The sequence below is a fragment of the Dinoponera quadriceps genome, unplaced genomic scaffold, assembly GCF_001313825.1.
Source record: "Dinoponera quadriceps isolate SergipeBrazil2010 unplaced genomic scaffold, ASM131382v1 scaffold676, whole genome shotgun sequence".
NCBI classification, from domain to species: Eukaryota; Metazoa; Arthropoda; class Insecta; order Hymenoptera; family Formicidae; genus Dinoponera; species Dinoponera quadriceps.
The window spans coordinates 699912-712925 of NW_014554818.1; the positions used below are offsets into that span (position 1 = coordinate 699912).

General features: G+C 49.7%; 1 protein-coding gene across 6 annotated transcripts in view; it reads left to right on the forward strand.

The window, feature by feature from the left end:
• Window positions 1-13014, forward strand: part of LOC106742176 (protein pangolin, isoforms A/H/I/S) — a 248425-nt gene that overhangs the window by 220658 nt on the left and 14753 nt on the right. For all 6 annotated transcript variants that reach the window (XM_014614880.1, XM_014614874.1, XM_014614875.1 and 3 more), the window contains 5 exons: window positions 2880-2970; window positions 6784-6879; window positions 6981-7118; window positions 11688-11770; window positions 11923-12053. In XM_014614880.1, the coding sequence (XP_014470366.1) occupies window positions 2880-2970; window positions 6784-6879; window positions 6981-7118; window positions 11688-11770; window positions 11923-12053 (539 nt within the window). The remainder of the gene's footprint in view (window positions 1-2879; window positions 2971-6783; window positions 6880-6980; window positions 7119-11687; window positions 11771-11922; window positions 12054-13014) is intronic.

Here is a 13014-nt window from a genome sequence, read left to right on the forward strand (position 1 = left end):
AAAAGGAGTAATTTCAGTTTTAGTCAACTGCTTAAGTATCTATTATCCCTAGAAAGTATAAGCAATCTACTGTCCGTTAACCCTAATAAATTAAAATCTTTTCTAAGATTATTTTTCCACATCGGAAAGGACTCAATTAGATACTATTTTGATTAATTCTTGATCTACGAGCATGTGTATATATATGCCCTTATATGTTCAGTTAGCCAAAGTTTAACATGATTGAATCCAATTGGGCTTTCTCGCGTTAAATAATACATTTAAAGAAATAATCTCCAAATTTTTTTGAGCAGTTTGTTCGATGGACAGCACAAACAAATACACGCATGTATCTAAAGATCTACCAAGTACTGAGTGAATCACATTGATCCCAACATAATTTTGAAAACATCCACCGCCTTAAATTTTGATATTAATTTTTCTGACTCACTGAACATTACGAGTTCAGCTGAAAAATATAGTTTCGCCGATTAGATATGTGGATTACCGAGCAGGTTGCCGAGAAAAACGTACGTGGATACAGACGTGTTAATCGTTGTAACTCGATTTCTCTCCCGGGAGCTATGTCTCGGTTCTCGATCACGCAAAGAGTTAAATGCAAGAATACGGAAAGTTGGTAAAGCTATCCTCGAGCCGACTCTGCTCAGCCGGAACCGACTCCTCCGGTACAACTCCGCGTCATCCTCTGCAAATTGCGCCCCCGAGAACCGTACTCATCGCGTGGTCACACAAGCTTTGGCAGATCTAGAACGAACGGTGTATTTTCTGATTAGTTGTATCAATAGTGACCGTGTCTCAAAATTGCGAAAACCGGAGACAGAATGTTTCTCTTTCAAACTGATCAAAATGCAAAATGCTGCCAATGCGTCAGATGTAGTACTATAATCGCGTGCATATTCATGCGCGTGAATATAATGCACAACGTACACGCACGAATATAATATATAACTCGCCTCAAATGCACTTGAAGTTTATCGAAAAATCAGAAATCACGCGCGTCCTGATCCATTCACATTCGCGTCGAGGACTTTTATAATCGATTAGTTCGTCGCGTACTTACTGTCGAATAGTTATCGTGGATTTGTATTTTGCAGATAATCACGTTTATTCCAAACGTGGTCGCGATACTCTGTATGTAAAAAAAGACGCGGAACAGCCGACTGACTAACTGTACCTAACGAAACATCTAAACTTGAAAATAAACATGTATACGAGCGGCAGATTTAAATACAACTGAAACAGAAATAATCTAAATCTCTTCAAGAAATTTACATATTTACGTTGAAGTATATGAAGCGTACAAGATTCTCATGCTTTAGTTGCGTACATTTCTTGAACTAGTGCCGATTCAGCTAAAAAGAACAGATCAGTTATTAGCTGTGCGACATTCGAATATCGATTCTATTTCCCTTAATATCAATTGCAATTTTTTTTATGTATTGGATATCAAGAATAAGCTACCAAATGTTACAATTTGTTGAAACCATTGTATCGATCTGCATATATCAATTTATAATATTTAATTTCCTCTCTCAATATTTAACTGCCATGATACACACTTTATGTCGAAGTATCAAAAAATATTATAAATACTTCAATTCACAATAAGATGATCAATCAACATCGCGCGAAAATAACAATAGTGAGTTTATACATCTTTTGTAATATATACGAAAAACAATTTAGTACCAATTCAAGACTCATATTCTCATATATAAGCAAGGATATATTATCTTACATGAAGATAAAACTTAAATGAAGAAATTCTAAAGTTCCACAAAAATATTATTATCATATATATTTTTATTATTCTAGAATAATTTGTATGAATCGAAAGAGAGAGGGGAAAATATTGGATAGAAAGAACGATATTTTCAAACTGATACAATTTTTCGCCTGAAAATATCGTTTTCTCTATCCAATATCTTTTCTTCTCAAGTCATGAAAACTTTTCTTAAATAATAAGAGAATATTTTTAGTTTTTAGGAACTAGAATTTCGTATATAAAAAATAGTTTTATCTTCATGTAAGATTATATATTCTTATTTATATACGACAGAATATGAATTTTGATTTGATAATAATTTTTTTCCATGTAGGAATATGAATGGTGTCGTTAATTTTAAAATAGCCAACCTTGTGAGAAGAAAAGGGTTCGGAGCAAATTTCCTCGGAAATTTCCTATGAAAACTTGCTCGCGGGCGAATTACGTAATTAAATGTAACTGACAAATGAAACCTTCGTACGACCATGCGGAATGTAACACACGGATTCTCGGTTGAGAGGAGAACCGTGTCAGAAAAGTTCGCGACGCCACGAGATTCATGCGCGTCCGTTATGCACAAATACGGAAACATCGTCCGCGCGCCGCTCGTTACCGGTGTAACCCTTTTTCGACGATCTCGCCGCGATAAATTGAACGTCATTACTTAGTGACCGTTAAATTGGTCATGCCGCCGGCTAATGAAAGATTAAACGCGTTATGGTGCCGTTAATCGCGGGTGTGAGATGCGGCAGGTTTATTCTATGCCCGACGTCCGCGCATTAATTCGCGCGGTGGCTCGATTATCGAAACGAGCGAAATGCGCGCGTAAGAACGGAAAAGAACGACCGACGTGTGGCGCGTTCGACATGGAGAAAAAGTCCGTGGCGAGAGTACGTGCACGTAAGATGGCTCGGATCTGCGATGATTCCACGTAAAAGTTACGTTCTGTACGACGGGATGGGCCGGGATTCGAGCAAAAGCGAGCGATGTAATAATTGTCTCGTTATACGGTCGAACGGAGAGAGAGAGAGGAAAAATGGTTCGATGACGACGATCGTTTCGAACAAACCAGAAGTGTGGCATGCCGTATTGTTCGTTTTGCTTTTTGTTACAGGTCTCTCGAGAGCACCAATGTACCCGTTCTCGACGAGCCAGTACCCGTATCCCATGCTTAGTCCGGAAATGACGCAAGTCGCCGCTACGTGGTAAGTCGACGCGGACTCTCGGACGACGGTTCGAGGAAGTCGTGGTAAAAAATGTTTTTTTGTTCGCCCCTTTGACCGTCGTTGCGCGAATCGACTGAAGGGAGGTCTCTCCCCGCTTAGGTAACGTGTAGAGAGAGAGAGAGAGAGAGAGAGAGAGAGAGAGAGAAGAGAGCTTCGATTCAACGTGGTAATAATTATATCCATGCCGTCCTGTAATTGGCTGCATTATACGCGCGCGCGTTACAATAATATAATATTACTTGAATTTCAATCGAACCCACACACACACACACGATGTGTCTGGGATCAGAGCGGGCGGTATTCAATTTCGCGAGATAAACGCGCGCGGCGGCGGCGGTCGTGCGCACAGCAAGAATCATTTTACATTTCCAGATACTCGTTATATCGCATTTTGTATATTAATTGCGCATATTAAACGATCGATCCGCGCGCGTCACACGGCGTGACACGAGTGAAAAGTCGTGTGGAGAGCGTCGGATTCCGATGCGCCCGGTTCTTGACGATTTTCACGAATGGAATTGTCCATCCGCGCCACTCGAAACGCGTGAATCGCACAAAGCGACGTTAAATATTTATAAGTATATTAGAAAATCGCGAAAGAGATGAGAGAGAAAAAGAGAGAGAGAGAGAGAGAGAGAAAACATATCGTTCGCTCTCGCGCCCCTCTCTCGATCTCGGGCGTTCTCGTTTTTTCCTCCTTCCTTTAACGAAAATCCCGCGTCTTCCCTTTTAACGTTAAAGCGCGCGTATTTGCATGATAAACGGTCGCCGGGGTTTCCCCGACTCGAGATATGGCCGTTTGTCTCGTTAATTCCCTCCCTCGTTACTAACGATTCCCGAACGGCTCACCCGGGGTCGCGGATAAAGCCGACTTTTATTGGCGATTTCCGTTTCTTTTCTCTCGCATCTTTCTCTCTTCCTCCCCATTACTTTCTTTCTCCCTCCCTCGCGATGTCTACCGTCGAGGTATCGAGGAGGATCGTTGAAGTAAGGAGACGCGCGGCGCGGCCGGGTAATCTCGACACATTCGCATTCAAGTCCGGTTCTGCGAGAAAATCTGAACACCGAGTGAGGGGGTGTGCGAGGAGGAGTATGTGTGCGCGAATATATATATATGTGCGTGTCAGGCGCTTTGGCCAGGCGTTTGGTCATCCCGTCAGTTCCGGTCTATTAGGTCGGATACGAAAGCTCTCGTGTTCCGTCACCCTCTTTTCGCGAGGACACGGATCCTCGCGAATCCATCGGGTCTTTTCGGAGGAGACTCCGGAGGAATCTCCGTCCGTTTCCCCCTCCGGCTCGTTATTTGCTTTCCGCCCGAGTCGGCCCAAATTGCGATTTTCCACGGGTGATTAGGCGCTCCTTCTTTTCAATTAGAAGGACCCACTCGATGCCCTCCTCGCTCGACGACGAGGCTCTCGCGCCTCCGGCAGGCGTGTCATACGGTATTCAGCTTTCGCGGTTTTCGAGGGATGGCCCGTCCTCGAAGAGAAGGAGGAAGAGGGTTGTCGGCACGGAGGACCACTCGCGATAATGAGAAGTTCGCGGCGGCGTTTTTATTAGGCGAAGTAGTGCGCGCGCCGAGCTCTGTTCTCCCAACAACGCGGAATGCGAGCAGAGCGGCGTTCGCGAAGGAGAGCGAGGACTAATTACCGTTACGACTCGGCGGTCCGTGGCAATGTTGATGATAATTAACTGCGTCCAAAGCGCGTCCAAGTTGGCAGAACGCAAATATGCCAAACGTGTTCTCTCCTCTGCTTCCGTCGAGTTACTCGCGACATCTTGCACCTCCGGTCGGAGAAGGGTCTTGCTTTCGCGGAATCGACGTTTGTTAGCTCGGAGCGTATCGTAATTGCTGTCAACGATACTCTGATCAATCGTATTAGGAAAATGACGGAAACATGATGACATTAGCACACACTGCCAACTGCGCGAGTTGTAAAGCCTTCTCATCGGACTTTGAAAACGATACATTTCGTAAACAGTACGTAAGAACATATCTTGATCAGAATTCTTGTAATTCTTGTAACACAACAGTTAATATAATCGACTACTCGTATAAAAAGGACAATGAATTAAATGGACCGATTTCGACCGCCAGTGGCAAGTAAAGACGGTTTCTTTTTTTAATAATATTTTTTTAATAATGTTTTTTTGTAATTTTTGAACGGTTGAATCTGATTGTGATATTTGAACAGTTTTAATTTATCGGAAAAGTATTAAAATCAGCATATAAAGCTATTAAATATCTATAAATTATTATTGTTGACGAACGTATTCATTCGTGTTTTCCTGCTGATAAAACACAATAATGCTCTCATCTCTAATAGTTCATATTCTGGTCGACGCACTTTACAGTAGAATCTCTTTATGGTCACACCCTCAGAGTTGAAATGAAATGTTGAAAAAGACATATTACTTATCCTGCGAAAACCAAAGCCGCTGTTGTCCGAGCTAAATAAATATTTTATTACAATTATAAATAAAAGACGTATCGGCCCATTGCAAACCTTCTTCAATTACGAATAAATAAAAATCGTCGCCAGTTTTTTCAAAAATTTTTTCCGGTTTCTATTTTATACTACGGTTGAATAAAATATATAAAATTCAAAATATTTGCACTTTGCAAGTATGCACACATATACGCTAGAAGCGCTCTCACTTTTCCTCTCTTTCTTTCTGTTAAGTATAGTAACATTAAAAATACAACCCCGTTTATCAACCTAATCTAATATTCGATCAAACTGTCATTCGACTTTGGCGATGACAGTTGCACGCGATACGAAGCGAGTCGCAGCGCATAGCCGATCAGAATTACGAAAAAGAGACTTCATCCCATATTTGCGATAAGAATGGAATCCCCAATTGATATCGTAGCGGGATCATCATTTTCGGGGTAACTTTCAAGGTTTTTCTACAATGACCGGAGGAATATGACTGTAAGTCTGCAAGACGAGATCGTAAGATACTTCCGGTGTGATAAGCTGTAACGTAAGCCGTAAGCGAAATAAATTATTTTCATTTCTCACACCTTACGACTTTACGTCGACCAATCGAAACAAAGGAGATCACTAAAGCTATAACCTTCTCCTTCCTGATTGGCCCGCTTCACGATAAGCTATTGCAACACCGTTTTAAGAACGTTAAATTCTACGATCTCCGGATGAATACTACAGTCATATTGTAGACCGGCCTTTAGTATTCTAATCGGAATCTGTGCTGTACATAAGAAAATCTCGGGTAATTTCCATGCAGGCGAAGGCATCGTGTAAATACAGCACGGTCGACCTCGCGCGTTGCTTCGCGCGCGTGCACATGGCGCTTCCGTGTCTCGATGAAACCTAAAAACAAAACTGAAAATAATAGTTTTTTTTTCCCCCTGAAATCCTCAAGAGTTCAAGTTGATCGGTCGGTCATCGAGGAAAGAATAGATCTACCCGATCTCGGTTGGCGAATTCTCCATTCAGATTTGACGAAAGCTTTCTCACCTTTCATATATTTTCCCCCTTTACTTTTTCTCCTCACTCGCATCGTTACTTCTGGAAATTCCGCTTCCACGTTCCGACTTTTCTCTGCCAGGTGCGGACGATAACGAGCGATAATAAAACCTTACGGCGTGGTATCACGGACGTGCGTCGCATCCTCGTCGCCGTAACTCTCGCCGCAAACCTCGGGCGATCGGCCGAAACGAGCGAACCGATCGATTCGCCGGGAAATCTTTCGCGCGCGACACTTAGCGAGACGACGGGGCGCGCCTAATGACGGCGATAAAAGCGACGAATGAATATTTTACAGGCACACGCCGAGCATGTACCCCATCTCGCCGGCGAACGCCGGCTTCCGAAGTCCGTATCCCACGAGTTTACCCATCACCAGTTCCAGTTTATCAAGGTCAGTGGAACGCGCACGCAGCCTCGATTATTATCGACGCCGGCGGCGAAACGATTAACCTCGCTCGTCGACTGATCTTACGTTTGTTTCGACTTTTCCAGTGATCTCTACCGGTTTTCGCCGACCGGCCTGATGCCCCCACACCCAGGACTGAGTCCGCACGCACACGCACTGGCGTCGCACGCGCTGGTGTCCTCGGCGCCGAAGGCGGATCACTCCACCCTGGATCACAATCACAGGTTCGTTGCTCGTCCCCTTCGGGAACAAGTCTCTCCCCCGGTATCGCTGGCGACATCTGAACATCCGTCGGCAAAGCCCCACAGCATCGATTATTCCCGTGCCGTTTCCGATATCCGATATCCCTATAGTACCTACCGCCCTATCGTCCTTTCGCTCGGCCCGCGGTAAATACCGCGACGATGGCAGGTGCGAGGACGAATTTTTACGACGATCGGAAAGTTCGTCCTTTCAGGGATGCGCTTACGATCGTCGTCGTCGTCGAACGCGCGAAGGCCCCGAAGCGTTTAAAGCGGTGACTTACGAGCTATCACCGCTCGCGCTAACGATCTAACGGTCAATTGCCGTGACGACGGCCATCGTGTCCGATGTGATCGAAGAGAGGAGAGGAAAGTGGAGAGAGAAACATGCGGTGGAAGGAGAGTGGGAGAGAGAAAGAGGCGCCGGTATAATCTTCGGAGAACGATACGGCATAAACTTTCAACGGGCAATTAAAGAACTCGTCGACGAGCCCGGCTCGCCGCCACGACGGTTTTATCTGCCATCGTGCTCGCAGGTACCGCCGTCGATTAATTATACGCCGGGGACACGATTAATTTAGAATACGGCTCGTCGCGCCTTTTACTCGCGCGCTAAACGACCTTACGGCGATCGTCGTCCGCGGGATCGGTAAAACCGAGCCACTGACGTGACTCCGAGAGAAGAAAAGATCGTCGTTTAGGAAGCGAGAGAGAAACTGAAAGAATGACACAGTTCTTGACGATGATCGCAACCTGTGACTTCTTTTTATCGTTCAACGAAACGTCGTGTAACTCCGCATCGGAGGGTATCGTATTAGAGAGTGACGGGAGTGCGATTTCAAGGTGGAAATTATCACGGACGCTCCGACGATTAGTCACGAAGATGCATCGCGACGATCGATCACCGAAGAGCCATTCATCGGCAATCGACGGTTCATCGAGCCGAGAGAAAGACCGTCGTCGGGCGAATCAGCGTTATCCACCAACGGACAACCGTCCTGGCCCTTCGGCGTCACCGATCGGACGGCGTTTGCCCACGAGGACCTTCCTGACCACCTCATGATCGCATGCCGATTCAGCCGTCTACCACCCCGCAGTGAGAGAGAGAGAGAAAGAGTGAGGAGAAGAGGAAGGCAGGAAGAATGCTCGGCGATCGATAATAACATTCCGACGGCCGAATAGCGCTGACAGCTGCAAGACAGGCCGGTGTACTACCAGCGCAGCGCGCGCGTCTGCTGATAAGGAAGCGTCGGCTCGACGCTTCGCCGAGGGTGAGAGACGGATAGTTGCGGCGCGACGACCGTAGGGGGTAGCACGTCCCGACTACCTCTGGCGCGGCACGTCGGCGAACCCCCTCGTCGTCACGCTCTTCCCTTTCTCCCCTTCGAGTCGACGGGAGAGCACGTATAACACTTATCGAATGACTCTCTCTCTCTCTCTCCGCACAGCGTCTGCGCCTGCTACCCTGACGCCGCCGCCGCTGCTGCTGCCGCCGACGCCGCCGCCAGTTATGTATTGATCATTACCCTCTTAAACAGATTTCTAATTTACATTAGTACCCGAGCGATCGCCCGCCCCGCACCCGCGTATACAAGGGCGCGTGGTCGCGCGATACGCCGTGCTTTTCTCTCTGTCGCACGACGTATATTACGCTGCGCGCAAGTGCGAGGCCGTCATGGAGGACCAGCTGACGCGCGATCCTCCGGTCCATCGGTGACGCCACGAGACTCGTAGCAGCGAGAGAGCGAGATACGGGACGTGTTGACGCGCGCTTTGCACCTCGGGGATCGCGTCGTTGACGCCGAGTGATACACGGGAGAGCATCCGGCCGACGGTCCGTGGCGAATCGGTGGTCTCCCTTCGCTGCCGATCTACGTGCGAGCACGCTGCGCGACGAGAGACGTTGTGACTCGCCCGAAGGTTTACGAAGGAAATCTGAGACCTTCCGTCGAGATTCCCTTTCTCCCGGCTTGAATCGGAAACGATCGGCGCGCAAGTGCGGAAAGATTTCTCCAAGAGGGTGTCGCTCGGTAACGCGGCAGGAACGCCGCTATCTCTAGAGGCGAGCGAGTTCCTTCTTCGAGGGAGGGACGGTGACCGTTGGCGGTCGGTTGTCTCGCAACAACAATTCCCCGACCTGCCGGCTCGCCGCATCGCTCGCGAGTGGCAGAGGACAACCCCCGGGTTGACCGCTGGTCGACAGCAGCGCCGCGGCAGCCCGCCAAAAAAGGAAGAGTCGCAGCGGCACGCAGCAGGAGAGAGGAAGGCCACGGAGAATGCGATATTCGCGTCGTCCCCCCACGCTTCCGGAATTGTAGACCGGCGGATATGGTAGGGTCTCTCTGGTCGCTGCTGCGTGAGAAAGACAGAGAGCGAGGGAGAGAGAGAGAGCCATGAATCGTGATGATGCCACCCCACGGTGCCACCCTCGCACCCACCGCCCCCTCGCGCGCAACCCCCGGCCGCCCCCAGACTCGCCGATAATCAATCGTCGTAACACCGGTCGGTGGTGATTCCGCTGACGCCAGGAACGAACGCGTTTGAGACACGGCGCGGAAGGTGGGAGGGTATAAACGTACGGAGGGACCGAGAGACAAAATCCGCGACGGGACGCGCGAACGGGCGAGACCCGGTGGGAAACATACGGCGGAATAAGAGGTGTCGACGTGTATCATCGGGCGAGAGGGAAAGCGCGAAAGGAGAGATAGAGAGAGAGAGAGAGAGATTTTCGTGGCACGACAAACGTCACGGGGAATCGAGAAGAGGGTGCGTTTTCGCGACGATACAACGGAGCGAGCGCGCTATAGTCGTCGGCGTCGAGATAGACGGGGTGTTTGGTGGGTACGAGAGGGTTGGCGGCGGAGGGGGAGCAGGGGTGAGAGTAGTAAAGAGAGAAAGACAGATCGAGATAGAGAGAGAGAGGAAGAAAGAGAGAAAGAGATAGAGGCGGAAGAGAGAGATATGACGAATGGGTGACCGTGGGATGCCGCCCCTGGAGACATTTCACCGCACGAATCGCCGGGCGACGAAGTCGTCGCGTCAACGACTGGCGCTGCCGAAGCGGCGGCGGGCGCGGGCGGCCGTGTAAAATGTTGAACGCGCGATCAACGACGTGGCGGCGATGGTGCCATTAGGGAGCACGTCGATGCGGCCCCGCGACAGATACGTCGTACGTCACGGAGGCCTCCGGATGCGCGAGGCCGCCGCCGCCGCCAGTGTCTGGAGCCCGCGGACCACTGGCGTATAAGTGTCGTCGCGGTCGTGCGTCACCGCGTACGTGCTGTTTACAACGCTGACCGGTTTATGGGGCCCCGCTCGTTCGCCTAACGCGCGCTATAAGCGCGACACACGAGCGCGCGAGGATGTGAATGGAGTGTGTAAGAGCCGGAGCCGTGTGTATAATCGAGCCTCTTCCCAGCAGCCGGAAGCGCGCGATGTCGCCGACGGAGACGACGAGTAACGTGCGTTGTCGGCCGTGAGATGTGCGCGAATAAACGTACGGGATGACGACGAGGCTTCCTAGGCCCGGTGGATACTAGTGATCGCGAGTGATCGAGCGAAGGACGAGCTGCAGCTCCTTCGGCTCGAACACGAAACAGCGAGCAGACGCGCGCGCGCGCGTGTGTGTGTGTGTGTGTATACGGCGAGAGGATCACGACTACTCTCGGATCGATCGTTCATTGGATGGTCGATCCGGATCGTTTCTCCGTTGGGTGTAAGTCGAGGCGCGACGAATCCACGAGCAGCTCCATATGGCGATGGAGCCCGAGTGCCTGGAGCCGCTGAACTTGGTGATCAAGAAGGACGACACTGACAGCGGGCCGACGGTGATCAGGGAGAGGATCGTGGCGTCGATCGACGAGGAGAAGGCCGAGACGGTCGAGACCGCGATCGAGGATAACATGGCGCTGCTCCAGGACGCCGTAAAGTCCGCCGAGTCCGGCTTACCAACGGCTGATCACAAGCTGCTGACCGCGCTCTACATGAGCAGCCTCATGCAGATGTCGAGCTTGTCCGCGCCGCGCGGCATCACGCCGCCCCCCTACGGCGGCGGCGGCGGCGGTGGCGGCGGCGCCGTCAGCCAGCAGCAGCAGCAGAACTTCATGCAGCTGCTGGCGATGGTGGAGGCGCGACACCGCATGTGGCAGCAGATGAACTGGCCGTTGCCGCAGAGCTTCCTGAGGAGTCCGTTGACGCTACCGCCGCAGCCGCCTGGCGCGTACTTCGACGGCTCGACGACGACGACGACGACGAGCACGTCGCCGGCGGCGACGACGACGCCGCCGAACCTGACCGAGCAGCTGTGCAGCAACTCGCAGAACTCCGCGCCGACCTATCCCCTGTCCTCTTGCGCGAAAACCGATCCCCTCAACCCCGACGCCACCAAACAGTCCTACTTCGGCAAACGGTATACACACACACACATACACGTGATAATACACACGCAGACCGTATCGTCTGTGTCGGTCTGTTGTCAGTGTCGTAGGATGGCGCGAGACCCGAAATCCCGCACGCGCGATACTCACGCTCAGTATTATCCGTGTGTTGCAGGTCTACGATAGAACAGAAAAACTCGACGTCGTTGCCCACGGACAACGCGAAAGCCCAGGACACGGGTCAGCAGAACAATCAAGGTGAGGCGGCCGCGATCAGCGCGCCGGCGAACATATTAGCGATACTCTCTCGCGGGTAGTACGGATGAAATAATCGCGGTGGTGCTCGCTACTCGAGTACCGCCTCCGCCATTGCTCGATCGAGCTCTCATACCTTCGTGCTGTTTTGACAGATAAAAAGAAACCCCATATAAAAAAGCCTTTGAACGCATTTATGCTGTACATGAAGGAGATGAGGGCGAAGGTGGTAGCAGAATGTACCTTAAAAGAGAGTGCCGCAATCAACCAAATATTGGGAAGACGAGTGAGTAAACTTTATACTTGGGTATACCTGAGGCTTTGAGTGACGCGTCTTACATCAGAGTTGTCATCAGAGACAGGTTCGATTAATTAGCGTTCCGATCGGCGTCGCGACGTTTGTTGTGCGTCGCGAGACGAGCGTGTCATCCTCCGGATTGAATCCGGAGAAAATGCTCCGCTCGTATCTCGGAGTTGACGATACGAGTTAATTGTTTCGCTCTGATGTAAGAACGAGTACCGTAAGCGAGAGCCAGCGTTTTCTTTTGTGCGAGCGTAGCTCTTAAAATATCCGCGAGTATCGGAAAGTGATCGCCGTGAACTTGAGGTCCGAGACTCTTCCGACAAGTCGCACTGAAAGATTCATCGCTCCTGACGAATAAATTAGACCGCTTCTATTTCATTCTCTGCGTTGAATTGTATTTTTATCGGTCACATACACGATTGATATTCCGGTTCTCTGCATCATTTAAGCGCGATCGAGAGAGAAAGAGAGTGAAAGAAAGAGAGGAAACGCTGGCTCGTCGCTGCTACAGCGACTTTCATAGAGGAGTTTTCATTCTGAACATATTCACGATTACTGCATGCGTCTGTAAAAACGCTTTGTCGGGCTACCAATTGGAGAGCTAACTAACCGTACCTATTAGTATCTCAGTACGAATAGAACATTGTAGGTGGGATCTAAGGAAATCTCAGACTCGCCTGATTGATATAGAAAAAAAAACGCAGTGACACAGGGGAAGGGCCGAAGGGGTGGTTTTCGTTGGGTTACTCTCGGGACACGGCGAGTAGTCGTAAGACGTGTCCGCTTGCGTTGCGATATTACGGTAAATAAGTTATTAGAGAGATATCAGAGAGAGGGCGAGAGAGCGAGCGAACGGACGAACGAGTGAGCGAGCGAGCGAGCGAGCGAGAGAGGGAGGGAGAGGCAGAGGGAGGGTGGGCGGGTGGGTGGGAGAAAGAACAGG